Source organism: Astatotilapia calliptera, chromosome 23 (genome assembly GCF_900246225.1).
Source record: "Astatotilapia calliptera chromosome 23, fAstCal1.2, whole genome shotgun sequence".
In the NCBI taxonomy this organism is placed as follows: Eukaryota; Metazoa; Chordata; class Actinopteri; order Cichliformes; family Cichlidae; genus Astatotilapia; species Astatotilapia calliptera.
In genome coordinates, this window is record NC_039323.1 from 14,621,197 (window position 1) to 14,647,949 (window position 26,753).

Genomic DNA, 26,753 nt, shown 5'->3' on the forward strand with positions numbered 1-26,753 from the left:
TTTTAGCACTGCCCAAAACAGGGCTATAATCAGACACTTTACACTTTACAAACTATATAGTATTCAGCATCTAAAGCTGTAAGATACATAAATAATACATAGATAATAACATAAAAATGAAATTCGGCAGAATTTGGTAGAAATCCACCGCTCCAATTTAATCGAAATAGGGAAGGGGGAATACGGAACTGACCTGCATACTGGGCTTTCAAGACGAAAAAAAAAAGCATTCCAAACAACTAAACCAACTCAAGGGCGTTGTTTTCCATCACCCGCTGTTCTGGGATGGGCGAACTGACACGCCTCTCTCAACGCGGATGTTTGTCCAGCCTATATAGCAGAGGACAGCTCAGGAAACCAGGGCGGAGAACTGGAAGAGCAGCAGCGCATCTTCTTAACACCCAACATCTGTCTACGGTCTATACCAGGTAATATAAAGTTTTCTTATGTGCTGCAGAACGAATGCTAATAACTCGCTGGCAGTTAGCCTTTCACACAGCATTTATAAAGCGATGCTTACAATGCTGAAGTATGCTACTCTAGAAAAGCTCTTCCTCATTTTGCATTAAGGAAGTCAAACTAAAAACTATTTTCAGTGTCTGTAACTAGTTACGTTGAGGATAAAAAGAGAATGCGTGAATAAACGTGCTTATCTTCTTACTGGTTAAGCTTTTAATATAAATTTCGTCGATAAACTGTTGTTTATTGCATTTTTCCTTGTGTCCATATTTTACATGGTTGGGTAGAAAACTGCACAAGGTAGTAGTACCGTATTATACAGGCAGAAGATAACCTACAAATGCCTGCTTTTGTGGTTGCTTGTTGGGAGCGGCTCTTCGTTCCCCCACAACATAGTTTGCCACTGAGAGCAGACACACCTTGTGATATGCGTACCGACCGCAAGCACCTGCGTTACAGGTTAAATAACAGATACTGCAGAAAAGGTCTTGAAAATTGCATTCTTAACAAACATGGATTCAATGAAAAGTAACTGAAATAGTAATATAAAATGTTGTGATGTGAACTACAGATGGCTTTAAAAGAAAGTGGGGATCAGCAGCTTTCAGTATGAAGGCAGATTTTATATCTATTTATATATAAAACTGGGGCTCCAACAATCGATTATTTTCATTGCTGAGTCTCTAAATTGTCAGAGAATGATGTGAAAATTGCTTCTTTTTGCCAACCAAAAGTCATATAATGGTAGCTGTTGGCCTTGCTGTGACCTGAAGATTTTAATGAAGACAAATCACCTTTCAGGTCCTCATCATCACGATGGCACACAAAGAGTTTGAGACTGCAGGGAAGAAGCCTGGGCTGCAGGTGTGGCGGGTGGAGAACATGGATCTGAAACCTGTTCCCCCTGCACTCTATGGAGACTTCTTCACCGGAGATGCTTACATCTTGCTTTACACCACCAAGGCTCCCTCATACAATGTTCATTCATGGATTGGTATTGGATTCTCTGCTGACAACCTAATAGCTAAATTCCCTCCCTGTCAATGTTCTGTTTTATTTTCCACACTGTTTATTTACCATCCTTTTTATCTTAGGCGATGAAGCTTCCCAGGATGAGAGTGGGGCAGCTGCCATTTTCATAACTCAGCTGGATGACCACCTGCAAGGAGCTGCAATCCAGTACAATGAATTTCAAAACCAAGAGTCAACCACCTTCCTGGGCTACTTCAAGTCTGGCATCAAATACAAGGTGAAATTTGCATGCGTACTTATGGTGGTATAAGTCATTTGAATTTGTTTGCCTCAGAAAGGTAAAAGTTGTGAGTCTAAGCTACCAAACCATGACTGTGACTTTGTGACAGTTTATTGGATGTCTGTCAACTCTGTAAATATACTGTTACAGCTTCAGGCAAGGAAACAGTTCTAAAAAGTCATAATTCACCACCCACGCGACTCCAAAATGAGCGACTAGTCTGACTGGGACCTTGCTCTTGTTTGTCATAGGAAAAGGAATGATCATTCTTCCTTGAATTTGTCCTTTAAACAGGGTTTTTTCCCCCCCTGTTAGACATGAGCAGGTCTTTTCAGGACAAGCAGAGGAGTATAGTCACTGTGTGCAGGATTCGAGGCATGTTATAACACCTTCTCTGTTTATCATGTGATACACACTAGCCCAAAAGAATTTTTCCCTTTCACAATTCCTGGAAAAGGAGAGGCAAAACATGGCGACATACAAGAGTCTGAAATCTTTCTTTATATTATGAGAATTTGAGTCTAAAAACATTTAGATAGTCAGGGAGACCTAAAATATTATGTTGAATATTATGGTGTCATGCTGTCCATTCTAAAGAACACATTCTATAAGCCTCAGGTTTGAGAAGTTTGGTGAACACCTGGGTTTCCTTGAAATGTAATATATGAGCATAAACCATTTAAATGATTAAGGCACCATCTTTTAATTCTGTATTTACTTCTTTTTTATGTGTTCACAGTTTTAACAGGGTCCTTAGACTCACTGATCAATCTCCAGCATTAGAACTGCCTTAGTAATTGCTACGACCTGCTACGACCTGAAAACAGCTGTTTGAGATAATGCTCGATGTTATCATGATTGCTTCATATCATTCGTGCATATTTGTCAGCCACATGTTTATGCAGCTAAACCCCTATCTACCATAGCCAAAGCTGTCACGAGAAGTAATACTGGGTTTAGAACTATTTTTAAGAAATTATTACTTTATTGCATATTGATGATCATCCTGTATAAGTATGATAACTAGAGGACCAGAACTAAATGGATGGTGGAATTCAATAAAGAACATTCCCTGCATTTTTACACCACTTGTTCATTCAAAGAGGGGAAATCCTGGTTACTAACTAGTTTTCCTGCCTCTTAGCACTGGGTTATGAAACTGTGTTAAGAACTAAAGGACTAGTATATAAAATAAAAACAGAGAGCGAAAAAAGGTCCAACTATTGTGCTACTTAAACTATTGAGATATGAATAAAAACAGTGCTTATTGGAATGAAAATGGCACGGAAACTTGTGTTTTCAATCATCATGACAATTCAAAGCACCTGCATTTGCTTCACTTTTCAGAATCAAAGACTACATATTTTTTTATGTTTAGCATACTGTGTATTTATGTGCTGGACTGTTTCTAGGAACTGACTTCCTAGAAACAAAGCTAGTTGTCTGTCAGGTTTGCCATACCTGCTCTTGCCTTTTATTTATGTATTTTTTCAGTCAGCGGTAGGATTTGCTGACATTTTGTGCACAGTGTAAACAAACGAGTAGGCGTGATCTTTAGAGATTATGTTGACTTTAAAGAAGTGAATTCTTGCAACTAGAGCAACTACAGACATAACAGCGGTGTCAGCTTTCTAAAACGTTCATATAAAAAGCACTCCGAAAGCACAGACCTCCTCTATAAGCAGCTCACTGTGCTGTATTTTGTATATCAGTTAAGGGTACCTTGATTACTAAAAGATTATACAGGAGTGGGTAATGGATAAAAGCTATTGATTTGTAAATAAGTGGACATGAATAACTTTAGCTTATTATATTATATTATACTACAGTCTATTTCTAACTAACTAGGCAGGTCATCTTCTTTCTACTGACAGTACTTTCTTTAAAGATATAACATGCTTTTCAGTCAACTTGAAAGAAAGACAGATCTAAAATTTAAAAGTGAGGACACAGGTCAAAGAAGACATGCTACTTGGATGGAAACTATAATGTGATATTTAGATCCCAGTATACCAGTGTCATTTACTTTTGCCAGTACAAATATAGTAGAATTTTAAGTACTGTTTTAAAGATAAAATACATTTTTATTAAAGTTTGACCTTGAAGAACAGGTCAGAGGTCCAGGAAGGGGAAAAATGTCAGTAAGAAATAGATTTAAAAAGCTGTATTTAGCATTAGTATCACTTTGGCTTCCTATCAATCTATTGGCCTTGCAGGAGAGGTCAGGGGTCAGATGTGACACAATATTTTAAATCTTTATATGGTACTTTATACGGTACGCTGCCAAAAACATAACTTATGCGCTTAGATCACTTACACAGAGCATAACTCAGATTTTTTTTAACACAGAAAGGTGGAGTTGCCTCAGGCTTTAAACATGTGGTAACCAATGATGTAGATGTCAAACGCCTGCTGCACTTGAAAGGTCGTCGACCAGTCAGAGCAACTGAGGAGGATCTGTCCTGGCAAAGCTTTAACAAAGGAGACTCCTTCATCATTGACCTGGGAAAGGTGATCTACAATTTAAAATGTTTTACAGAGATCGTACAGAGTTTAGATGTTGCATTTTGTCATCTCAACCTTATTTACTTCTTCTTTTCTTTGCATCTTCTCTGTGAATTAATAGAACATTTACTGCTGGTTTGGCAGTGAAGCAAATCACTTTGAGAAGCTCAAAACCACTCAGATGGCCCGAGATATTCGTGATAATGAGCGAAATGGCCGCGGTGAAGTCCATACAATTGATGAAGGTAAAGAGCCAGAAGCTGTGACAAAGGTAAGTTTTAGTGACTTCCTCCTTGTTTAGAATCATTGTGACTGTAACAAATAAGTTATTTGTCTCATTTGGTGGCTAGAGAGGATGTTAAGTACAATGTTGTATTCATTATAGGTACTTGGACCCAAGCCTGATCTCGCACCAGGAGGCAGTGATACAGATGTTGAAAAGACAAACAGGAACAAGGCGTCACTTTATCTGGTAAATACACACATACAGAGAAGCCCAAAAAGTCAAGGAGCAGCAGTGAAAAAAATTCTACTTGTATTACTTTTTAGTCTAGTAAAAGGCATTTCTATTGCAAAATTTCATGTTGGCTGAACAGCTTAAATCAGAAGTTCTATTTCTAAAAAAAATGTCCACGAATTTGATTTGCTCCAGTTTTGCAGCCCTCAAGCTCCATGGACGCTATAAATCTTTGTAACACCTGATTATTCATGTTATCCTGCCATTGTGTTTTAAAGAGCCTCGGGGGTTTCTCAGTCTTCATGTGCCCAAAATACATCCAGTGGAGTTGAGATCAGGTGATTGAGGAAGAAATGCTCTTAAAGATCTCAGCCCATCTTAAATGTTTAGCACAGTATAGGTTAATAAATGATGGTGGGTTTCTTATTACCCCTGATGCTATCCATCCATGCACTGAGATCTCCCCTGCACAGCCTTCTGCTGGCAAGACTTTTGCTGATTGCATTCTCTCTTACCTGTAGTCTGCGCGATTGTGGTTGATGCTACAATTTCCACAGATTCTTCATATTGTCATGGAAAAGCCCATTAAAACTGAAGCCCTCATTCAAGTGCAGAGTTGATGCTGAGTTTGATTTCACTGTGCTGAAAAGAGGTGCAGTGGCTGCAAGGTGATTTCCCTCAACACGCCTCTAATGAATCAATTAAAACGTTTCATCTGTTCTTTGTAATACAGTTTTATCTGAATGCTGCTTCAGTGGAAATCCTACCTGCGTTGTGTATTGCTTTGTACACAAGGCAGTCAAGCATAGTTAATGCCACTATACCATGTGCTTCAGATGAATCTGATCTAGCTAACAATAGAGGAAAAACTTAAATGTTTGATTTTCTTCATTCCTTCCTGTGTGGATTGTGTATAGGCTTCTGTAATTTAACACCATGGGATCATTTCAAGGTTTAGATGAAAATATGAGAGATTATTTAAGACTCTGTCAGACTTTCAACCGTGGTGTACGGTCCCTTGACATGATCCTTGTAAATAAGACATTCAGATGACAAATACAGATACTCTGATCTCTCTGCTGTCTAGATTTCTGATGCTGCTGGTGCCATGAAGACATCTTTGGTGGCTGATAAAAACCCATTCAAACAAGATATGCTCAACCAGAATGATTGCTACATCTTGGACAATGGATTGAATAATAATATATTTGTCTGGAAAGGTATTAAGCTTTTACATCTGTTTATTTCTACAACTTCTCATCTACTATATTAATCAAGTCTCTGCTCATTTGAGTAAGTTGTTACTAACTCTCTTTAGCGTTAAACTCTTTGTTTAACGCTAGAACCTAGAAGAATTTTAAACCCCAAGTACTGTCAGTGGGTGTCAGTTTGACCCCATCCTGCAACAGCAATATTGGGAAAGAAAATTTTCCCTTTTTTTGAAGATTAGTTGTCATCAAATTAGAAATATAATTAATATAAATTTTTACATGCAGATCAGTATGGATTGTACAGATAAAATGTGTATTTGAATAAACTAATAAACAAAAAGGTGCAACAAATAATTATAGAATAAGACTGTTATTAGGAAACGCTAAAACTGAATTTGAGCTCACTGTGAAACAGATCAAACAACTCATTGGTGATATTTCATGACTGACCTCATAGTTGTCTACAAAAAACATAAATTTTGAATATATTAATTACTATAAACGGATAACACTCAAAGTTGTCATATTGCAATAATGACTTTTAAATGAACAGGGAGCACCCAGATTTGAACTGGGGACCTGTTGATCTGCAGTCAAACGCTCTACCACTGAGCTATACCCCCTCTGTCACTGAGCAGCTTTCATATGGAAATATGTGGTTCTAGGTATATGTGGTCATAAAGCTTTTTCCTACAGACCCCCAAATTTCCTGTTTGATAAACAAGCCTTTTATAGGAAAAAAAAATCATGAAATATGAAATGATGTGGATTTATTTTAACAGAGTTACACAATTTTTAAAAGAATCATAATGAACCATTTGATGGTTTCTACTGTTAAACATACATGAGTCATTGACTTTGATTTGACCAGTTTAACCTCTCTGATCTCTGTACCAAACTTTAATCTGCAGGACAGAAAGCAAGCAAAGAGGAGCGCAAAGCAGCGAAGGCTGCTGCTGACAAGTTTATCGCAGACAAAAATTACTCCAGTAAAACTCAGGTAATGTTAGCATGTAGTGATCATCTGCTGCCAGAACTTCATCCTTCTGCTGTCTCATTGTGTTTATGACTTAACGTGTTTTTCGTTGTTTATTATGTCATGTGCAGGTCCTGATAGTGCCAGCAGGGAGTGAGCCCACCATGTTTAAGCAGTTCTTCTTCAAATGGTTTGAAGGGAATATCACAGGCCCAGGGCAGACCCACACAGTTGGTCGTATTGCCAAGGTGGAGCAGATTCCCTTCGATCCATCCAATCTCCACAACAACCCCGCCATGGCTGCCCAGTATGGCGTGGTTGATGATGGCTCTGGGAAAGTTCAGGTACAGTAACCAGCTTGACAGTGTTTTATTTATTTTAAAAATTAATAAGTAAATGCAACATTGGTGGATGTCTGCAGATTTGGCGTGTGGAAGGAGGCGATAAGGTAGCAGTGGACAAATCCACCTATGGACAGTTCTTTGGAGGTGACTGTTACTTGGTGCTGTACTCTTACAACAGTGGAAGCAGAGAGAAGCACATCATTTACACCTGGTGCGTAAAACATGCTCAATGTGGCAGAATTGTTCTTTTAAGGGGTACAAGGCAAAGATTCCTGCCTTGGTACTCACTTTCTCTGTTTAGGTGAATGAAAAATGTAAGCATGATATGAACTTGTGACACAACACACACAGAAGTAAAGCCACTGAGTTGTAGAGCATACTGGTCTTTGTAACAAGATTTTTATTCATGAAGGGTTTGGGTTTGATATAGAGAAATTTTGCTTTATCTTCAAGCACTCTTCAATATGATGCAGAATTTGTAGATGAACCAATAAATGAAAGTGATCAAAGCTGGTGGGATTGTTCAGTTGCAGGCATGTTAGGCAGGGTTTATACACATTGACCCATTAATGATTCTAAAATCCTGGAAGGAGACACAATCCCCTTTGAGGTTGCTATGCCGACCCCTTCTGAATCAGCCTAAAGCAGTTTTAATGTTTCTAGAATTAAATGAGTGCCAATATTAATATAATCTGAGAGTGGAATGCAAATGTAACAAATTTCATCACATCCATTCTGTCTGTCTGATATGATGATGCCACAGAATGAAAACAGTTACCAGTTATAGTACTGCTGAAATCTCATGACATTGTGATTAAAAAAAAAACCAACAACATTAATGATTTCTTAAACTTGTGGTAAAATAATAAAATATAATTGTGGGTAGTCAGTTTATGTATTTAGTGTTTTTGTAAGCTGTGTGAGGGTGCTGAGAGAATCAAGAGTTTTTGAAACATTACTTTTATGCCTTAATTGTGAATATCATATTTAATTGTGCTTAATTTTGCTTGCTGTAGGCAAGGGCAGAAATGCACTCAGGATGAACTGACTGCTTCGGCCTTCCTCACCGTCAAGCTGGATGATTCCATGAATGGAGTAGCGACACAGGTAAGATTTTTCCAGATTTCAAGTAAGAGTTAAAATGTTAAGAAATAAAAGTACCTGGCAACAGTTAGTGAAAGGAATGATGCAACTCTCAGGTCCATCTTTTATATTATGAACAAGAAGCAATAAAATACACAACACACTTGCAAAATCATTCACATTAACAGACTTTTTTTCCATTTTCAACCAACAAATCATTAAGTTGACCTTGAAGACTTTGGTGGATTTAAACCAGATTTTAATGGAGTGTTAACATGACCCCACTCAACACACCTACAAAATGTTATCAGAATTCATTCAAAAATGTTTGAGCTATTGTGTTTACAAACTGACACGATGACATGCATGCAGACACTACCAAAAACATGACCTCCTTGGCATCTTGCAGCTGTTAGCTTAGTATACAAACTGGAGAAGAAGAGGTAGGTTGATGTTTTTAACCTTCATACAGAGGAACTGCTGTCCCCTGTTTTCAGTCTTTACCCTGAGCTCCTATTAACCAGCTCCCAGCTGTACTTAGAGGTAAGTCTGGGATCAGTCTCCTCATCAATTTTAATGACTGTGTGGCTGTATCTCCGCAGGTTCGGGTCACTCAAGGTAAAGAACCCCCCCATCTTGTGAGCTTGTTTAAGGACAAGCCCATGGTCATCCATCAGGGTGGGACATCCCGCAAGTGTGGCGAGACTAAGCCAAGCAGCACACGGCTCTTTCATATCCGCAAGAGCGGCAACAATACCACACGAGCTGTTGAGGTCAGCCTCATTTATTACACCGAATGTTAATAAACTGGTTCTTTATAATGAACAGATGCCACCACTCCTCCCTATCTTTCTGTCACACCCACACAGGTGGAGCCCACTGCATCCTCTCTGAACACCAATGATGTGTTTGTGCTGAAGACTCCTGATTGCCTTTTCCTGTGGAAGGGAAAGGGTGCAAGTTCAGATGAGATGGCTGCAGCTAACTATGTTGCCAGCCTCCTTGGAGGAACTGCTACTGGGGTGGAGGAGACACAGGAGCCAGGTAAAGAGCTTTGATTTCCACAAAGTAGTATTTGTGAGATGTCCCCAGTAGAAAACGGTCCTTTTCTCCTTGTTTCCAGCTGTTTTCTGGGCTGCTCTGGGTGGTAAGAAAGAATACCAGACGTCCAAGGCCCTTCAGGGAGTGGTCCGACAACCACGACTGTTTGGATGTTCAAACAAAACTGGCAGGCTAACAGTGAGTATTCAAGTGTTCATCAATCAGATTTTTTAAATGTAAGTAGTTATATTTATATAAACCGTTATATTGTTTTCTTACCAACTAGTTTAACAATTTTTAAATGGCCACTTTGTAATTGTGTGCTGATCAATTTTCAGGTTGAGGAAGTTCCCGGGGACTTCTCACAGATCGATCTGGCAACTGATGATGTCATGATTCTGGACACATGGGATCAGGTATAAAAGCACTTTTGATGAAAGACTCGAGTTGTAGCTAGTTGATGTTTTCCTCCTTTTGATCCTTGAGCTCTTTGATTACTGTTCCCATCAGATCTTTGTTTGGATTGGAAACGAAGCAAATGAAACGGAGAAACTTGAATCACCTAAGATGGGTAAGAGAAAACTATTAGACATGAGAAGGAATTACAGAAATACAGCAACGGGGTCAATTCAGAGAGAATAAAAACATATATAGAGGGAATCATTTTCCCAGAAAATAAGGCATGAATTATAGATATTAATTCTGATAGCAAATATATTTTATTTGAGATAACTATTGTAAATTTATGAGTAAGGAAATGACCAAATTTACCTAAAAACAATTTCTTTAGATTAATATTTGAGATTATTAATTTACAAATTTATTTTCTCAAAAATTTGACTATAAGCTCAGAAATTTAAGACTGTTTTTTCTCATATTATGTTGTTTGTAAATTTGTTGATTTACTCTCAGAGAATAAAATATTTTTGCTGGACATTTAAGATTTTAATCTTGCAAATTTATGACTGAATAATTTTAAAGAATATTAAATAATATTATTTTACATTCATTTCTAAATTTACCACTCTTCCTATAATTTTAGCTCCAATTTGAATGTGGTTATAGTGAATGGCCCTTTAAGCCTACTGTACAGAGGAGACCTCAGTTCACAAATACATCCTGCTTTCCTTTCAGCCAAACAATATGTGGATTCAGACCCCTCTGGCCGCCGTGGTACCCCCATCACCATCCTTAAGCAGGGGGAAGAGATCCCGTCCTTCACCGGATGGTTCCAAGCTTGGGACCCAAAGATGTGGTCCCAAAATCTTTATGCCCAGTAGAATTAAATTGGAATAAACGCATATTTTAAGCATCTCTGAAAAATCTGGATAGTTTTGATGTTTGCCATTTTTTGTTGACCTTGAAGCATAAATTGGCACCTAAGATGGAACTTCTCTGCAGGTGAAGTGCAGATGCAAATATGTGCTTGAAGCTGTGGTGCAGGTTAAAACGTAACCCATCCGATTTCCAACCCATTTTTTCAGAGTAAAAAAAAAAAAAATATATATATATAGTCAAGCTACTATTTAAGAAAAGAAAAGTACATTGGCTTTTACACAAAATAACATTACAATGTTCATAAATGTTATAGAAGAGAAGTAATAATTAATTTAAGGCAATATCTACATAAGTGCATTCAGGCTCTTTTCAGCAGCTGTCAGTGCTGTGTTCCAGCAACATGTGTAACCCAAAGAAAATGTATCATCTTAAAGTTTTTCTAATAAATGAAGGCTGTTTGAGGCTATAGGAGAAAATGACCAGATAACTGAAATTTTCATACAACAGCTTTAGGTATTCTCATGACAAACCAACAAAATTTGGCTCTTGGAGATATCATTTAATGAATCTGTCATTTAAGGACCTGTGAGGTGTCTGCTTTGGAACCAAAAGGTTTCTGATTTAGCTGTCCTACTCAGTTGTGCTCTCTAGTTTTCAGTCAGAGCCACTTATTCCTGTTTTGTAAAAGCAGTACACGTTATTTTTTTGTTTTGTTTTCTTGAGACTATAATCAAACTCACTGACTCAGTTTCACAAACTTTAGATGTGCTGAGATGATTGTAATTGAATGATTAATGAATTTAATGGGATAGACTTGCTTTAGGTGACTCAGCGTGCTATTACAACAGATGAATGGCAGTTGGTGAAAACGGGCCTGTGTGTGTGTCAGCATAGATATAAAAAAAACCAATGTTCATGTTAAATATTAATAGCATTTCTCATCAACTTGACTTTAATTTTCAAAAATTATTTTTTATCTCAAAACTTTGAGCAGTAGGGTACATATTTAAAAAACTGAATTTAATAATTCACAGCCCACAGTAAAAAAAAATAAAATAATACAATGTTGAGAAAGTTTTATTTGCTACAGCAATGAATGTTTTTTTTCATCTACTTTACATCTACTTTAAAAAAAAAAACCAACCCACTACATTGTCTAGATTAAGTGTGGTCTTACAATTTACTCAAAATTATTTTGAAAACTGTGTTTTAAATAGATTCTTTTAAAAACCACAAATTAACTTCTCCATATTTTTACAAAGAACTTACCTTTTGCTGTCTTTGTTGCAAAACAATTTGTGGGAAATTCCAAATTTAAATAAAATATTTCACCATTGTCTGATTGTATTTTATTTTATTTAAATAAGATGATGCACTTTGCTTATAGGTCTGATATTTTCTTCATATTACAACTGGATTTATCATTAGCCTAAATCCTCACCATGTAACAGCACCATGTGAATGCCACGAATGATACTAATCTTCAGACCATGTGCACACAGCTTTTTGCTGAGTTGTAAACCTCTGATTAAGGAAGGGGCTTTAAAAGTGCCTGCATGTGGTCTGTTGCCTCTCCTCTTTTGTTCCCGTTTTATTCTCTACTGCTGGAGCTGTAAGAAAAGCACTAACCAGGCACGATGAACCAGAAGGTGGTACTCATCACCGGCTGCTCCTCTGGGATTGGCCTCGCATTGGCTGTCCATATTGCAAAAGATGAGAAGAAGAGGTTCATGGGTAACTTTTTAACAGACTTTTTCTAAGATAGCTGGGGTTGTTGACTACATTTCAAAACTCTGTGTCAGGTGTGGAGGGATCAAAGAAAAATATAATGTATTTAAATTGTGATTGAAAATGCTTCAAATGAGAGAAATTAGAGGAACTATGTGAAAAAAACTAGCACATAATGGTGTAAAAATGTGTTTTCCTTTTGAATTTTTTGGAAGTGTGTAGGATGTTTTAAAATATTACCATCTCACATGTACTTGAACTTTCCTTGAACGTTACATGGCTGCTGTGTCTGGCTCAATAATTTCTACTATTAATACTTTGCAGACTATTCATTAAAGTTAACTGTGCAAATGTGATACCAGTTTGAAACCATTCACTAGAAGGATATTAACTTGATAAAATTCACATTATTTACATTATCAATATGTGATGGGTTTCTTCTACAAACAAAATATTGACAAGTTCTTTTTTTTTTTTAACTCTGGTTCCAGAAACAATCCATACAGCTCACCATCAACAGTTTTTATCTTAAACATGTTTTATGGAAGAAATGGTCCTCCTGGTCTGCTGATTACCCTGAGTAACTAGTAACCATGTCGTACTGATGTAACAGGCAACACCTGAAAGTTGAAATCTGAGAAAAATCCACATTTGCTGCTCCTGGTGGAGATAATTTTTGTGATAGTTTCTCAAATGTAATGTAAAATTTTAATTTCAGTTCTAAATTTAATAAAAATACAACAGCTTCAGATGAGTTTTTGTTGTTGTAGTCTATGCCACCATGAGAAATCTGAGTAAGGCTGAGCCTCTGGTTGAGGCAGCAGGTCGGACCCTGGGCCGGACCTTGGAGATCAAGCAGCTGGACGTATGTGACGAGGCTTCCATCAAAGCCTGCGTGGACAGTCTGCCTGAGCGCAGGGTAGACATTCTCAGTAAGCTCCTACCATTTGCTTTGAAACAGTATTAATTTGGCTTTTCGACCGTCTGTGGAAATTTAAATGATATGTGTCTGTGTGACCTTATTTCACAGTAAGTAATGCTGGGATGGGTCTGATTGGACCCATTGAGTGTCAGTCTATTGAAGAGATGAAAAGTGTCATGGACACCAACTTCTTTGGACTTGTGCGATTAATGAAGGAAATCCTGCCCGACATGAAGAGAAGGAAAAAAGGTCATATTGTGGTCATTAGCAGCGTCATGGGGATTCAGGGTAAGAGCTGCTTCACCTGCTGATCATGAGAACATTTTTTAAGACAGTTGCTTCACAACTTCTTTCCCTGTTTCAGGGATTTTATTCAACGATATCTACGCAGCATCTAAGTTTGCACTGGAAGGCTTTTGTGAAAGCCTAGCGATACAAGCCCTGAGGTTTGGTCTAAAGTAAGATGCTAGGTCTATAATTTTTTATTCCTGTTCATCTTTTACTAGCATGTTTGTGAGAGAAAAAAAGTGCAACCAAAATGTAACTACCTGAAAACTAGCCCTTGCATCTGGTATATTTGTGAAGTCATATTGAACAACAACACCTAGCACTTTCTGCACCATTAGGAGGAAAATATTTGAACCACAGCACACTGTGATGTTTAGGCATGTTCTAACACAGTATCAAATGATGACTGAATATTAATGTGGTTTCTAAAGTTTCCTGTATAATGAAAGTAATATTTAATTACCTTTCACAGTTGTGCACTGAATTTCAGTTTCCTATTTCAAGAGATTTTTTGATGTTCTTCTCTTCTGTTTCTTCCTCAGCATCAGCCTGATAGAGCCAGGTCCAGTGATAACCGAGTTTGAGCGTAAGGTTTATGACGAGGGCCTAAAGATTGATCTCAGCAAAGCAGACAAAGTGACTGCTGACATGTTCACAAATGTCTACTTAAAGAACTACAAACAGATCTTTGAAACCCTCGGACAGACTCCTGAGGACGTGGCAGAGGTATCATTCGGCAAATACTTCACCTTTAACCTTTAATGCACTACAAGAGCAATAAACTATATTATGAATGATCTTTCTTCATAGCACACCCTCAAGATCCTCATCATGGACAATCCCCCTTTCCGGCACCAGACAAACACTCTCTATACCCCTATGACCACACTCAAGTACGCTGACCCAAATGGTGACCTCCCGATTGAAACGTTTTACAAAATGGTGTTTGAACACGACAAGGTCTTCACGGCCAGCCTGAACTTCATCAAGCTTTTGCAGTGGAGAAGCCGAAAGAGTTTTAAGTTAGAGAAGAGCAACTGAATCATGTCATATCTTTGTTATTTTTGTGACATGGGCATATTTGGCTGTTATTGTCTAGCAGTGTTACCTCCCTGAAATAAATAAAGCTATGAAATGCCATGACAATGCAGTCTCTTTTCATACGTGGCAGTAAGCTCTTGCAGGTTTAAACCACACCCTGGTGCATTCAAGTGGCATTACTGTCTTAAGTTGACAAGCCCTTGAGCCTTGTGTAATATGGGAAACAAGCAAAGCTATGCGAACAGCAAGATTAAATCAAAGTAAATCAGGTAGTTCAGAGTTATAACGACTAATTTATGAACTTTTTGTCTTTTTAAAAGCATTGTTTTGTTAATGGGTTCTGTTACAGTGTCAGAAGATTATGTATATCTTACATAATCTTGTGTGTGACTAATAAAGGTTATTTTTATCTTATCTTAATCTGCTGGATTACATAACATAATTACTCATGGCTTAATCTGGAATATAGCCGCTGAATTCTGAGCCTCGCGCCACATGGACTTTAATGTGAGAAAACTTTTATTTATTTATTTTTTGTAGGATATTGACAGGCTTTGGTTAGAAAATTGATCATGTTAGAATATAAAAAGAAAATAATAAAGTAAAAGCTGGTATTCTCTTGATGGACACTAGATGGCAGTAAACAATTATTAGGAAATTCAAACATCTGTGAAACCAGTCTGGATGCTGCTGAACACTGATAAGTCCAAAAATAAAATAGATAATTATTGCAGAAATAGGGCCATAAATGACTGCGGCTCAAATTTGTTTCAGCAAGATCTGTGCTTGTGCTGAAAAATATACATGAAAAAGCATTAGTAGACACGTTATCAGACGTACCCTTCCGGGGAGGAGATAACAGGGTTAAAAGAGATGCTCTTGATAATTATGTTTACCACACGAGGGTAACATACAGTACTGTACAAAGATACTGGTTCACTACACGAACCAGTGTTGTGTAAACACATAACAGACAGCTTAGCAAAGAACCCATTCTAAACGATGTCTTTAGGCACTTTGTTACTAGCAGCCTGTCACCAAAGCACATAATTTGTGTTGTTGCACCAACAATATAAATCCCACTGAACTATTAGGCGAAAACCTGGCATATTGCACTGTGTGCTTTTTTTGTTGTTGTTGAGAAAACTGGACAAGTGGAGGACAAAAGAAGAAGTGGAAGGTCTGAAAAACTATGTACAGCAAATGAAAAGTCTTTGGAAATCATGTCCTTAATACAAAAAACCCTAGCAAAGACTATCAGTTGATCCACGAACAGAAACTTCATTAGAAGAGGTTTCACTGGAATTATGGACACAGGGAGAAATTGCTGAACTGGACTGAAGATCAATGGAAACAGGTATTATGGAATGGTGAATATGAAAAATAAACAAAAAAGTGAAATTCGGGAGATGGGTACAACAAGACCATCTGGAAAGCATCTGATTGGCAACAGCTTCATTTTTTTTTTAAAGATAATGTAGTAAAAACATACCTGGATATAAAACTCACACAATCAGCTATGGATTGGCCTCATCTTTTATGTTTTGGATGTGAGGTGCATATGGGATTCGGTCCTCTGACTGTATACGAAATATTAGCTACCATCAAAATATATAGATAATGTAAAAAAGTACATATTCAGTTTATTTGTTTTGATCTCGATGTTTTTCCACCATCTGTATTAATTCTCCAAACATATCTTCTAAGGGCAGTAATGGACGACAAATACCACAAGGACACAGCAATGCGATTCAGACAGGCTTTAAACACCAAAGAAGAAGAACGGTATCCGGCTCTTTGTTTGACGTTGCATCCGGACTGAATTAAGCTAATGTTGCCCACATTTCAAACGTATAAACGAATCGATACCATGTTTCTGCTTATCTAAAATGTCCAAATCATCTCTCGATGCAGGGTAGAACAACAGGCAGTGTTGTGGCACGTGTGTCCCGTTTCTGTGTCTATGCAGCTAACTGTTTAGCCATGCGGGAGGCACTTCATTGTTAGCCTAGCGGTAGCCATGCTCTCCGCTTTCACTTGTCTTTTGCGTTGCGGCGGCTTTCTGGCGACAGGGACCACAGCTACTAGCTAGCCTGGCTGCTAGCTAGCTAAGCACTTTCCACACAGTATTGACGTTTTGTCTTCTTTTATGGTGTATGTGCTTTAGCGTTTTCTAACGGTTTCTTTTCTACCACGTTCCGCACAAAGGCTCCACTCTGCGGAAATTGTTTCAACTATTAGCTACTAGCTAAGCTAGCCGGCTAACTTGGAGGAACGTCACTCTCCCATATGACATTTAACTCTGCGTTGACGTTGTCTTGACCTGACCGTTATATTTTAATTCTGCCGACCCGAGAAGGCCTCGTAACAGTTTCCTTCCGTCGAGTATCGGAGTTTCTCTTTCTTTTTTCCCTGGTTTCTGTCCCGTCGACTGCCACGATGGCTTCTTCCTCTGGAAATGACGACGACCTCACCATCCCGAGAGCAGCTATCAACAAAATGATTAAAGAAACTCTCCCCAATGTACGGGTGGCCAACGATGCCAGGGAGCTTGTTGTTAACTGCTGCACAGAGTTCATCCACCTCATATCCTCAGAAGCCAATGATATATGCAACAAGTCGGAGAAGAAAACCATTTCCCCAGAGCATGTCATCAACGGTGAGTCCAGCTTTGTTTTCCCTATACCCTGAAAGGTGTGTGTATGTGTGTGCAGCACCATGTAATGAGCCTTAAACCACAGAGAGTGATTGAAACACTTTCGCCTCTTGCTTTCGCACCGCAGCGCTCGAGAGCCTCGGTTTCGCATCGTACATCACGGAGGTGAAAGACGTCCTGCAGGAGTGTAAAACTGTTGCTCTGAAGAGGAGGAAGGCCAGCTCGAGACTGGAGAACCTGGGCATCCCTGAAGAAGAGCTCCTCAGACAACAACAGGAATTGTTTGCAAAGGTATGATTTTGAGAGAGGAGACACAAGAAACAGTACAAATCCACATAATTCAGCTCAGGGAACTGACTTCCACACCAGGTCATTTAGTCTAACTCTGAGGGGCATTTAAAAATCAGGTTTAAAAACAGCAAAGACATAATAAAATGATAAAAAGCAGCTGTTAGAAAATGTCCAGGTGCTTCCAACAGCCACTGAACTGAGCATAGCTGTTTTTGAAGTTCTGACTAGAGGAAATCATTCTGTGCTGCTTTCAGAGTCCGCGAAAACAGTGGAATTGAAAATGTGAATTTATTGCTGCCACACTGTGTTCTAAAAAATAATTAAACAAACCAGCACAACTATGATTGCTCAGAAATGTTATGATAAACAAAATTATTGGACCAGAACTTCACATTATGTAGAGATCTGAGTCTTTCTGAAGTAGGTCTTTTGTGATTGGTCTTTTGTTTTGGGCTAAGTTCCTTAGGAAATGAGTAAACCTTTAGGGAGAAATACAACAAAGCCATGTCCGATTTAAATCATCTGTGTGCTGAGTGGCTGTTACACATAACCACTTGAGGCACATTATTTGCATTATACTGTTCAGTAATGCATGACAGATCCATTTAGTTAACTTTCAGCAGTACTTTGCTAATTATTAACTCAATCCCTTTCTAGAAACAAGTATAAGCAAGTATAATTCAGCGATAGTAATATGTTGCAGAAACTTTATTTTCATTTTTTTCAATGTTCAGTGCTATAGTGACATATTAAACGAATGTGTCTTAAAATATTCAAGTTCTAATTAGACATCAGATATCACCACCATGAGCTTCTCTAATTGCCTGATATAATCCTCATTCACCTTCGCCTGTTTCATGCCTCTCATGTGTTTGTGAAGGCGCGACAGCAGCAGGCAGAACTCGCTCAGCAGGAATGGTTGCAGATGCAGCAGGCCGCCCAGCAGGCACAGATGGCGGCAGCATCTGCCACTGCTGCCCAACAGGCCGGTTCCTCTCAGGATGAAGACGAAGAGGATGACATATGATCCCAGGATACCGTTCAGCTTGTCCGAATCCCTTCCTGGGACAGTGTTGGCGGGCAAACCTCCCAGTGCTGTTGTTGACAGAGACTTGAGATGTGTTTGACCGCTGGTGCACATCAGTGACACAAGGAAAATGCACATTTGGTATCGACAGTGGAGATGGAGTTGGAGGGGGATGTCAACATGATGATACCAGAACCTGAAATTTGTTTGGTTTGAAAAGCTGTTAATAAAATTTGGATTATCCCCCCGCCCCCCCCTTTTTAAGTTACTTCCGTTTAATTATGTCTTGATGTTATGTTGTGAGTAATTTGTAGATTTCTGGATGTACTGTGGATGCACTGAAGGCACATTTCACTGAAGTTTGGTAATGGTGCAGCAGGTGTTTGCTCTTTCAGGTACTGCACCAACTAGCTTGTTTATGTCAACCATAGTGCTAGATAACAATCAGTGGTGTAGGCGAATCGCTCCTGACGACTCCAGAGCATCTAATTCCTCTTCTCTTGTCTTTGCCATTTTGTCAAAAAGGGTTTTCTTTACCCCTCTGTGGAGTTATTTGTTCGACAGTGGAAGAGTTGAGGGGGCGTCAATATTGAAATTGTACTATTAGATAATGGAAAAATACATTTTTGTTTTAGCTTATTCAGAAACATTATGTTGTTTCCTTTCTACCTTGAACTACACACAGTATTGGTTCTTAGCTGCACCTTTGAAAAACTGAATATTTTTGTCTGATAGAACCAAAGATAGACTAACAGCCCAGAGTTCGTGTTTTGTTTTCTTTTTAAGGTGTAGGTGCTACTGTGATTCTCATTGCTGGCTCCAGATCAGTGTGAATAATGTTAAATATTATTAACCTATAACTTTGTAAGACGCTTTGATATCGAGGCCAGATTTGTTATTTCCCTTTTCCTTGGGTGCAGTATCAAACATTTGCATTGTGACTGTGGTCAATCCTCAGTGTAAAGATAAGTAACCTAGTTGTGATACACATTCACTTGCCTATACTACAAAGTTGTATTCTTTAAGCAATAAAGGAATCATGTTTTATAGACCAGTGTTCTCTGATCTTTTTAATGCCTAATGATTCCACCTCCTGTCCCTTCTGCACATGCTCTGTTTGAGCCTAATGTCTGGCGTATCCCATATGAGAGTCAGATGTGTGTGAGCAGGTAGATGAGCTTCAGTGGAGCACTTGGCTTGTCTGGACAACACTTTCTTTTTATATTTTTTTACCCAAAATATTTTTTACAAATGGCAGGAGCGATCATAGAGAAGATGAGCACTAAAAAGTTGGTTTTATTTGTTTTCTTCATTTTATTATTCCAAATATTTTCCATCTTGGTTGGAGCATTGATATGTAAGTAGATGATTTTTTTAAAACATATTTTTACATTTGTTTGCAAATAATAATGTTTTCTAATAATTATTTGGAGTAATTTATCTTATTCAATCTTTGTTATGTGCATTTAGATGTTACTGCACTGCAGATTCTACTCAGCCAGCCAATGAAAGCTGGCGACATTCCTTTAATGTTCTCAATTATTTCCTCACTGTTTTCTATTTTCTATGTATTCTAAAAACTAAACATTTATTTAATTTAAATTCTTGATTGCAAGCAGTTTAGCTTGTTTCTACACCTGGGTGAGCAGTTTTGCATCTTTTATCTTGTAGAGTTTCCATATTTAATTATATTTATAGTTTTTGCATGGAGTTTCTTTGCACCTACTGTATATTTTTTTTATTGTTTGTGTGCTTTTGAGCTACTCAGCTTGATTGTAAATGCAGGATAGCCCTCAATGATTTCAATTTTAGGAAAATGAAGTCTAATTAACATAATTTTTTGTGTTGGAAGCGCTCTGAAAAACAAATTTTCCCAATGCTCTTAATGATTAAGCTTTAGTCTGTCTTTTTTCATAATATATATCTGATTTCCTTTATGATAGCTCCCAGTCCTACCACTGCAATCAGCTACTTGGCCACCAAATGCATCAATTTCCACAGGACACGTGCTTGGCTCATGCCATGGGGCTCAAATCGATGCCAGCAGGTCCACAGTTTTGACGACCCTCTGGCAAAAACGCTCGATGCCAACGACATTGTTTTTGCTGTGCATGTACCCCTACCCAACACTGAAATGAGTCCATGGTTTCAATACATGCTGGCTGTTCTGCAGTTTGACATTGCATTCAAAATGATAAATCAGATTGGTAAGACGTGTGTCTTGTCTTTGTCAGAAATGTAAATAGCGTAGTTTCCTAGTTACAGTGGGTTTCTAATAAAATGAGCAATTTTCCTGCCTGTGTAGAAGATGATGTGGTCATCACTATCGATGCCCGTCTGGCGTACAGGGACGACATGACGTCTGAGTGGACCACAAAATTTCACTCGGTGGAGCAAAGGCCACTCAGATGCACATTTGCAGTATCCAAGGTAAACCTGCATGACTTCATGTTATACACAGAAATGAGAAATAGTTACATTTTTCTCTGCTTAGTGAGGAAAAACCCAGTGTTTTTTTCAGACGTATGAAAACGAAGGGCGCTTTTATCACTGTGACCCAATACCATTCATGGAGCTGGGAAGTGTAGCCCACAAATATTTTTTAATGAACCTGCGTTTGCCAGTGAATGACACAATGAACGTTGGCATCGGGGAAATAAAGGACATCCATGTAGTGGTGAGTATAATTTCTACATGTTAACTTCTGTTATACGGCATGTTGTGTTTGAATTAATCTCCAAAGCTAAAAATTTGGCACTCTGACATCTGATGTCCCTCCTCTTCCTCAGGGCATCCACCAGAATGGAGGCTTCACCAAAGTGTGGATCAGCATGAAGACTGTGTTCAGTCCCTGGATATCAGTGGCTACAGTTTGGTACTGGTACAGGATTCGGCTCTTGGCGAGACCTCCGGTCCTTTTGGAAAAGTATGTTTTGGCTAGCCTGCATGTGGAAAGAGAGATTAAGAGTGACATTTTAACATTTAAGTATATTTATGAATTTTATGTCAGAATACTGAGTTGAATTTTAATAATTTCTCAAATGATAAAAAACAATGTAATAATAATAATAATAATAATAATATTACTACTGCTGCTCCTACTACCACTAATAAGAATAAGAATATTTAATTTTGAGCACTTTAGGTTGCGATTGCTGCCTCTGCGGACTGATTTTATTGAGATTTTATTGCAGACTGAAACAAAATCATCTTATTTAAAAGGTAGAGTGAAGTTATACAATACAGCTACTTGTAAGGAGCTCCTGGCTCTTTTATACTCAATGAGAACTTAAAACTGCAAGTAAACCTTCTGGCATACTTTTAAGAGCTTGTTTTTCAGAAGTCCAACATACTTTTGTGTAGCATTTCCAAGCAGAGGAAATGAAAAGTGTTTGATCTAAGTGCATGATTGCCTAGAGCTAGGTCATTTCTCCATTTGCAATAGAGCAGAAGGAGTTATTTGTCTGTTAGAGTGGATGTAAGTGTTTCTTTCACTGATGTATTCGTCCTGCTCAGGGTGATTTTTGCTCTGGGCCTCTCAATGGCCTTCCTGGACATGCCGGTGGAGTGGCTGTCCATGGGCTTTGAGTGGACATGGATGCTGCTGTTTGAAGATGCCCAGCAGTGCGCCTTATACTCTGTACTCTTCTGTTTCTGGATCATCTTCTGTGGTGAACACCTCATGGTTAGCAGGTCTTTCTTTGCTGCTTGCACATTTCTCTGCACCTTCCTGCCAGTTGTTACTTATTCTTTCATTCATTAAATCACCAGGACCAACGTCAGAGGAATCTCCTCTCAGCTTATTGGTGGCAAGTTGGGCTTGTGGTGTTTGGATCTTCTGTTCTTCTCATATTTGACCTGAGTGAAAGGTAAATGTTTTTCATTTTTTGTGTTATTGGTGTGGATTTAATAAAAAAAGTAAGTTGTTTTCTCTCTTACCGAAGGGGGGTTCGTTTGAGCAATCCATTCTACAGTGTGTGGGCGTCAGAATCCAGGAGTAAGTTTGCAGTATCCTTCAAATATCTATTCTTTATTATAAAAAGTAATTCAGCAGTCAGGCTACCATTAACATCCAAGATTTTTTTCTTATCTGAAACCACATATTACCTTCATTATTGTGGCAGGGATTTCTGTTTGCCTTTATTTCTTCTCCCTGTGTCGCATGGTGCACTGCGTGTTCAGAACCATTAGTGGGAAATTGCAACAGCTTCCTACAATGCCAGAGACTCGGAGACTGCGCTATAAGGTTTAATTTTATATCAAAATCACATAAGAAAAAGTAATGAATTTGACAAAAAGAAAAAGCTTTTCATTCACTAGATTATGCAGAAATTCTACTTACTTTACTGACTGTAGGTGTGCTTTCCCCCCAGGGTATTATTTTCAGGTTTAAATTTTTAATGCTGGCAACACTCACATGTGCTGCTCTCACCATCATCTTCTTCATCTTAAATCAAGTAAGTTTTAGCCTTCTAAGGAGCAGCAGTTTTAATTGCAGCTTGTTCTTCTTTAAAATATGTTTATGATTTGTTATTTGGACATGTTTGGGTTTCTTAAAAATTATTTCAAATATTCTTATTTTTTCAAATAGGTCAGCGAAGGTCATTGGCACTGGGGAGACTACACTCTCCAGGTCCACAGTGCTTTTCTTACAGGAATCTATGGCATGTGGAACCTGTACGTTTTTACCATTATCTTCCTCTATGCCCCCTCACACAAGCACAACAGGAAGAAGTTAGGAGACACTCAACACACAGGTGCGTAACAGTTCTGTTGTTTGGTCAGAATCCAGTTTAGCGAACCGATGGCGAGAGATATTTGCTTTGTAAATATGCTGGAGGTGTTTATCTGAGATTATGTTGCAGATATGACGGACAAGCCCGAGAGCCAAGAGACACAGCTGACCTGTGGAGAGCAGGGGCCGACAGAGGTCTACAGGATCACTGGGAAGGTGGCTGAGGAATAGCTGCTGGGCTCGTTTCAGGATATTTGTGGTGTGTTATCTTTTAATTTGATGTTACTTGCCAGAGTCTTCTACACTATTGAATGTACAAGTGAGCCATTGTACAATACTGTAACCTTTAACAAGTGAACAGACTGGGGAAACAAAAGCTACAGGAAGCTACAGTATAAGGAAAAGTGAGGAAAGCTTGAATATTCAAAGTTAGATTCACTGGAAGGTCAGACCTTAGAGGCCTCCAAAAGCTGCTTATTTTAAACTTTGTGACCGTGGGAAAAATAATTAAAGCATGCTATAAATTGAAGTTCTTATTGTTATCTAACAGACATCTTCTACGTGGTATGACAGGAAATTTGTTAACTTGTGACTCCCCTTATGTGACTATGTTGTTACAACCTCCTATAATGTAGATTTGTTTCCTTAAACTTGTAATGAAAAGAAAAAGTGGCCAATCTTTTCACTCTTTGTATCTTTGCAAAATGCCAAAATAAATCTAAATCCTTTGTTAAATACTTGGTTTAATACTATATATATACAGTGTATGGCTCAACAAAGTGCATGGACAGTTAAACATTTCTTCACAATTTTTCAGGTTTTGTGCACATTCAGTCTAAAACACAGATACAAAATACAACTTTAATTTTTTTAATGTAAATAGTGAAAAAGCATTGTGTGAAAGTATTATATATATGCTTTCTACTAATAAAACAGTGCTCAAATTGCTTATTTCAACTTACTTTGCTACTGAATGTTTCTGGCGTTTATTACTTTATGCAAGAATGAGCTTTCATGACATGCAGCGTAAGGTTGTAACAAACAAATGAATTAAATCATACATCTAGACCAGGGATCTCAAATATGTGGCCAAAGCGCCAGAACAGAACCATGTAGCCACCAGATGAAAAGTCTGAAAATTAGTCTGAAGTGTTCATTTTATAGACGTCTAAGATATTTCCCATGGCCTGCCAGAGATAAACCAAAAAAATAAATAAAAAATTAGGTGTTTTTTCCAGCAAATATTTGATTATATCACTGAAAATTTCCTGCTTGTGTTTCAGTACATCCACTGTTCTGTTTGTTTTTATTTATGGAGCAAAGTCCAGGTAAAAGACTGCTAGTACTGTATCTGTAACTTTAGACATTTATTTCCTTGATTGTGGTTAAAACCCGAGGAGTCCAGCTAACAGCTCTCTTTATCTACAATAACAGCATTTCTTTAATGCGAAAAAAAAAACAAAAAACCCTGAGGCCTTTTGTTGGAATGGCATGTAATTTTCTTCATCATCTCAGACTGTTCATCTGCAAGATGCTTTATGGAATGTAAATGTTTTCAGAATGTGCTAAAACCTATACTAGAAGAAATGGGAAGAATTTTAAAAATGTTTATTTGGTTTATTCATTTTTAGATTATTATGCAGTTGCTTTATTGGTCAAGTCAGTAGATGAAGCTCTGAGAAGTCCATGGCCCGGTGGCGCCAGTGTCCGGCAGCCTCGCCTCTGTCAGTGCGCCCCAGGGTGGCTGTGGCTACAATGTAGCTTGCCATCACCAGTGTGTGAATGTGTGTGTGAATGGGTGGATGACTGGATATGTAAAGCGCTTTGGGGTCCTTAGGGACTAGTAAAAGCGCTATATAAATACAGGCCATTTACCATATATATACACATATATACATATACACATGTATACATATATATACATATGTATATATATATAAACTTCTCTGGGTATTGACAATCAGGAGACAAAATTAAAGGGGAAAAAAAAACCTATTTCTGACTAATGAAAATATTTGTATTTTTTATTTATCAAGATTACAAAAACCAAAACAAAACCGCACTTCATACTGAAAATATATTTATGGCAAGTGCAGGATCATTTTGAAACGTGGACGTGGACACCTGGATTTCTACATTTTGAATATCTCAGGTGCAGATGTAGCACAATCAGGATCCTATGAATTACCATCTGTATAAGCCACCGACAGGGGGCGCTGTTGCCTTGTCCAAAGATTAGGAAGCGGCGTGTAGTCCTGCCCAGCAGCAGCCAACAGCAGATGACTGAGCGCGTCTCCCGTCACTGCGCTTTCACCTCCACACGGCTGAATGTTTGTTTAATCCGAGCTGAAACTTTTCAGTCGACATTTTTGTCGAGTTGCGAGAGCTTCGTGTGGGATTATTTCATGGCTCGACTTTGAAACCACCACCCCCAAACAAACAAAACAACCACATAAAAAACAAAAACAAAACAAAGGAACAAACCCGGTTTTGGATCCGAGAGGCCAGGTGAGTATCAGTACAGAGATTACATAAATAATCTTTCTTCATTCTGCTGTGTCCACACTGCTGCTGCTTTTAATAAACGCCAGATGGTAGACTGTGACTTCCAGTCCATTAACCTGAGGCAACAACCAGTGTAAACACGAGGTAAGAGTATGGGAAAGAACACTTTGCAGCTTTAAATGGTTGGCAAATTTTTTTTTGTGCAAATACATGGTTGGTAAACAGATGTTTCAATCAGCGGTTAGGATTCTTTTTTTTTTTTTCAAGAGGAGACATGAGTGATGTCATGGCGATATTTCTGAGAAAACATGCTGGATAAATCTCTGTGAAGGTCAGCGAATATTTGAGAGATTTACAAGTATGATGGAATATTACACTTCTTGGAAAGCCTACCTGCAGCAGGGCTTTCTTTGAATTTAACAGCGCCAGTATTACAACAGTGTGAAAACACTACGGCGTGTTGTGGGAAGTTATCATACTGTAGGTTATCAGAGCGGGGAAACTGATGCTCTTCTTTTTAAACGTAGTTCAGTAAATGTGAGTGAAGTGCTTTATTAGAGCTGCAGTAAACAGTAGATTAACATAGTCTGCCTTAAATGTTTAAACTTCTCTTTAACTCAGACGTGTTTCGGGAGGAGTTGCTGTTCTTATAGGAGTAGCAACACTTCATTATAATATCTGACGTTCCAAGCGGTGTATTTCTCAGGTGAATGTGCTCAGCTAAAATCTGAATTTAAGATGTGAAGTCGCATTCTTAAAGCCTATGCATTGCACAAACTCTTGGACTGGACTTTTAGTAATGTAGATGATAGACTGATTTATGATTAAAAAAATAACTGTAGAGTTTAGCTTTTATTTAAATGTTAATAAGTGTTTAAGAGTGTTTTTAGTACTTACATTTATTTGGTATTAATCCCTTTCTGATTTCTGATCCGTTTACTCCACACAGTATCT

The 26,753-nt window shown here is 38.2% G+C and overlaps 5 protein-coding genes and 1 non-coding gene across 11 annotated transcripts in view; 5 read left to right on the forward strand and 1 right to left on the reverse strand.

Moving 5' to 3' along the window:
* The first annotated feature begins 330 nt into the window (after window positions 1–330).
* scinla (scinderin like a) lies at window positions 331–10,831 on the forward strand. Its single transcript, XM_026158297.1, has 17 exons — window positions 331–428; window positions 1,261–1,453; window positions 1,554–1,708; window positions 4,061–4,222; window positions 4,338–4,487; window positions 4,602–4,688; window positions 5,761–5,893; window positions 6,796–6,884; window positions 6,992–7,204; window positions 7,282–7,415; window positions 8,221–8,311; window positions 8,890–9,060; window positions 9,157–9,331; window positions 9,411–9,526; window positions 9,667–9,744; window positions 9,839–9,899; window positions 10,463–10,831. Exons 2-17 carry the CDS (start codon window positions 1,276–1,278, stop codon window positions 10,606–10,608), a joined length of 2,139 nt encoding a protein of 712 aa, XP_026014082.1. The 5' UTR covers window positions 331–428; window positions 1,261–1,275; the 3' UTR covers window positions 10,609–10,831.
* trnac-gca (transfer RNA cysteine (anticodon GCA)) lies at window positions 6,436–6,507 on the reverse strand. The gene has a single exon. It is a non-coding gene; the product is annotated as a tRNA-Cys (tRNA).
* A 1,176-nt stretch (window positions 10,832–12,007) lies between the features above and the next one.
* On the forward strand, window positions 12,008–14,690 carry LOC113015925 (retinol dehydrogenase 8). 3 transcript variants are annotated; one of them, XM_026158301.1, is made up of 7 exons: window positions 12,275–12,340; window positions 12,826–13,029; window positions 13,105–13,266; window positions 13,365–13,544; window positions 13,621–13,714; window positions 14,087–14,270; window positions 14,355–14,690. In XM_026158301.1, the coding sequence occupies exons 3-7, from the start codon at window positions 13,116–13,118 to the stop codon at window positions 14,583–14,585; spliced, it is 840 nt and encodes a 279-aa protein (XP_026014086.1). In that variant the 5' UTR covers window positions 12,275–12,340; window positions 12,826–13,029; window positions 13,105–13,115; the 3' UTR covers window positions 14,586–14,690. The 3 variants fall into 3 exon arrangements, with proteins under 3 accessions (XP_026014085.1, XP_026014086.1, XP_026014087.1); XM_026158302.1 differs by having other exon boundaries at window positions 12,826–12,997; XM_026158300.1 differs by lacking the exon at window positions 12,826–13,029 and having other exon boundaries at window positions 12,008–12,340.
* A 1,621-nt stretch (window positions 14,691–16,311) lies between these two features.
* Window positions 16,312–19,608, forward strand: dr1 (down-regulator of transcription 1). Its single transcript, XM_026158303.1, has 3 exons — window positions 16,312–17,244; window positions 17,369–17,532; window positions 18,413–19,608. Exons 1-3 carry the CDS (start codon window positions 17,025–17,027, stop codon window positions 18,557–18,559), a joined length of 531 nt encoding a protein of 176 aa, XP_026014088.1. The 5' UTR covers window positions 16,312–17,024; the 3' UTR covers window positions 18,560–19,608.
* A 40-nt stretch (window positions 19,609–19,648) lies between these two features.
* LOC113015924 (protein wntless homolog) lies at window positions 19,649–24,029 on the forward strand. 2 transcript variants are annotated; one of them, XM_026158298.1, is made up of 12 exons: window positions 19,649–19,916; window positions 20,503–20,766; window positions 20,865–20,989; window positions 21,081–21,236; window positions 21,349–21,485; window positions 22,076–22,244; window positions 22,331–22,428; window positions 22,504–22,567; window positions 22,662–22,805; window positions 22,933–23,016; window positions 23,151–23,316; window positions 23,425–24,029. In XM_026158298.1, the coding sequence occupies exons 1-12, from the start codon at window positions 19,733–19,735 to the stop codon at window positions 23,523–23,525; spliced, it is 1,692 nt and encodes a 563-aa protein (XP_026014083.1). In that variant the 5' UTR covers window positions 19,649–19,732; the 3' UTR covers window positions 23,526–24,029. The 2 variants fall into 2 exon arrangements, with proteins under 2 accessions (XP_026014083.1, XP_026014084.1); XM_026158299.1 differs by lacking the exon at window positions 19,649–19,916 and having other exon boundaries at window positions 20,298–20,766.
* A 1,622-nt stretch (window positions 24,030–25,651) lies between these two features.
* The window catches only part of gng12b (guanine nucleotide binding protein (G protein), gamma 12b), a 28,510-nt gene continuing 27,408 nt past the window's right edge, over window positions 25,652–26,753 (forward strand). The window contains exon 1 of one of the 3 annotated variants that reach the window (XM_026159064.1): window positions 25,652–25,802. The gene's annotated coding sequence lies outside the window, so the exon portion shown is untranslated. Of the gene's footprint in view, window positions 25,803–25,997; window positions 26,131–26,753 lie in introns of those variants that run through there. The other 2 variants (XM_026159062.1, XM_026159063.1) reach the window with 2 other exon arrangements.